The sequence below is a fragment of the Amphimedon queenslandica genome, unplaced genomic scaffold (genome assembly GCF_000090795.2).
Source record: "Amphimedon queenslandica unplaced genomic scaffold, v1.1 AMPQUscaffold_6152_Cont21886, whole genome shotgun sequence".
NCBI classification, from domain to species: Eukaryota; Metazoa; Porifera; class Demospongiae; order Haplosclerida; family Niphatidae; genus Amphimedon; species Amphimedon queenslandica.
Window position 1 is genome coordinate 1 of NW_003553553.1, and position 1,814 is coordinate 1,814.

The 1,814-nt window shown below is 30.9% G+C and overlaps 1 protein-coding gene and 1 long non-coding RNA gene across 2 annotated transcripts; both read right to left on the bottom strand.

Annotated features, from left to right (window-relative positions):
* Positions 1-603: 603 nt before the first annotated feature.
* Positions 604-1,048, bottom strand: LOC109592148 (uncharacterized). The gene is made up of 3 exons (XR_002190197.1): positions 905-1,048; positions 716-860; positions 604-671 (listed from the first exon to the last, which is right to left on the bottom strand). It is a non-coding gene; the product is annotated as an uncharacterized LOC109592148 (long non-coding RNA).
* Positions 1,049-1,129: 81 nt separating this feature from the next.
* On the bottom strand, positions 1,130-1,808 carry LOC109592147 (uncharacterized). The gene is made up of 4 exons (XM_020007686.1): positions 1,749-1,808; positions 1,570-1,701; positions 1,471-1,491; positions 1,130-1,400 (listed from the first exon to the last, which is right to left on the bottom strand). The coding sequence occupies exons 1-4, from the start codon at positions 1,762-1,764 to the stop codon at positions 1,198-1,200; spliced, it is 372 nt and encodes a 123-aa protein (XP_019863245.1). The 5' UTR covers positions 1,765-1,808; the 3' UTR covers positions 1,130-1,197.
* Positions 1,809-1,814: the final 6 nt, after the last annotated feature.

Consider the following 1,814-nt stretch of genomic DNA (forward strand, 5'->3'; position numbering starts at 1 on the left):
CTATAATTGTAATTTACTTTATTTATTTTTACACTTATAGAATATCCAGTGCTTATTAATGTACTTAAGCACTCTGGAGAATGCTTGTTCTTGTACTTAAGCACTTATGTTAAAGCTTGGGATTATGCTTGTGCTGGTACTTCTAACATATTTAAGTGCTTGTGTTTGTGTTAAGTACATTTCATAGTGCTTGACCCCATACCTGCTTCAAACTATTCTTTCAGTTCAAAGTGATCAGTCTGTATTATACTGTTAGTACAGTAACCTCTCAGTGTTAGTGTTAATGTTTATATGTTGCCTCATATGCTAGTAAATTGAACTAATGCTATGACCTATTCACAGAAGAAATGAAGAAAGCTATTTTATTGTATTTGTACAGTAGCAGCTAACAAAGGAACTTATTTTACAAAAGTAAAATGTCAAATTAAGTAACTATTAACTCATAATGTTCAATAATTAATTACACCAATAACTTCATTAATGAGTTAAATATCTTTAACATCTTCATACACATCAGTCCTATTAATTATAAAAATAATGATAATAATAATTATTATTATTATTACTCATTAGTTATTTTATGCAGTTCATAACTATCATTCTTATCATACACCATATTACTGGCCTCAGTAGGTGACCTGTTATTAGTCAATGATTTATTAGATGTCTTCCTAAATAAAACATAAATTGGCATATCATTTAATCTTATGCTTACAAATAAAGAAGAACAGAAACTGCTAATATTATGAATATGATATTGATCAGTCCAGAGATCACAAGTGCTACAGTTATTCCAACATTAATAGACACTGCTGTATCTGTACTGTCAGTGCCATCATCAACTGGCATTGAACTAGTCACTAGTAATTAAAATAGTTTATTATATTGTAGACACATAGCAAACCTGTTATCAAAGATGTTGTAATACTGTATGATGGTATTATTCTTGATGAACTATGCCAAGTTGATGTTGTAGGTATAATAGTAGATATACTCTTGGCATTACTGGTTGATGATATTACATTTATTGAAGTAGTGGATTCAATACTTGATATTGCTAAAATAAGAGACAAAATGACAAATTATATATAATGATGAAATAATAGTTGCCCAAAACTTTCCATGCTCCCAAAATTATGATGATTTGCTTGCTTATGCTCATTCCTTATAAATATCATCATTTGACTATATTATAGTTCACTTACAGTCATCATCAATTATTCCCAGCTCAGCTTGTGATGGCGTTCCAATATTAATGTTTTGACCTGGAACAAAACCAACCAAAAACATTTCAAATTGTTCTGGTTCAGCGTCATTAATGAAATGAAAATTCACAACAGCTGAGGCTTGACCAGCAGCAAAGCTAACATTTGAAGTTTGTGCCTGCAAGTCAGTACTAACTGATGTAGGAGAAATAAAGAAAGAAGGAAATAGTTCATTAAACATTAAATCATGTGATAATCATCTCACTTGTTGCTGCATTGATTTTAGCTGAAAATGATAAAATAAACAATCAAAAAATAATAGTGAATCATGTAACATTATAATACTCATCTTATAATAACTCACAAGACATAACAGTTGTGATTTCAACTGAACTAGCAGCAGAAATATTACCAGATTTATACACTGTAACAGACACTGGACCCAGAGTACCCTCCCTGGCTGATGGTATGAAGGGCTCAATAGTGTAAAAAGTTTCTAAAAAGGAGATAAATTATATCATATTTAGTATGTTTTATGTATACCTGCAATAGGTCTCATTCCAAAGCCAGCAGGATAGGCATATCCTTTCAGGTCCCCCCACCCAAAAA

Excerpts from the sequence above, each read along its gene's own strand:
- LOC109592147 (XM_020007686.1), bottom strand. Across the intron at positions 1,492-1,569 it reads AATCACAACTGTTATGTCTT|CTAAAATCAATGCAGCAACA; the intron begins GTGAGTTATTAT and ends TATCATTTTCAG. Across the intron at positions 1,401-1,470 it reads TAAAATCAATGCAGCAACAA|TTAGTACTGACTTGCAGGCA; the intron begins GTGAGATGATTA and ends CTCCTACATCAG.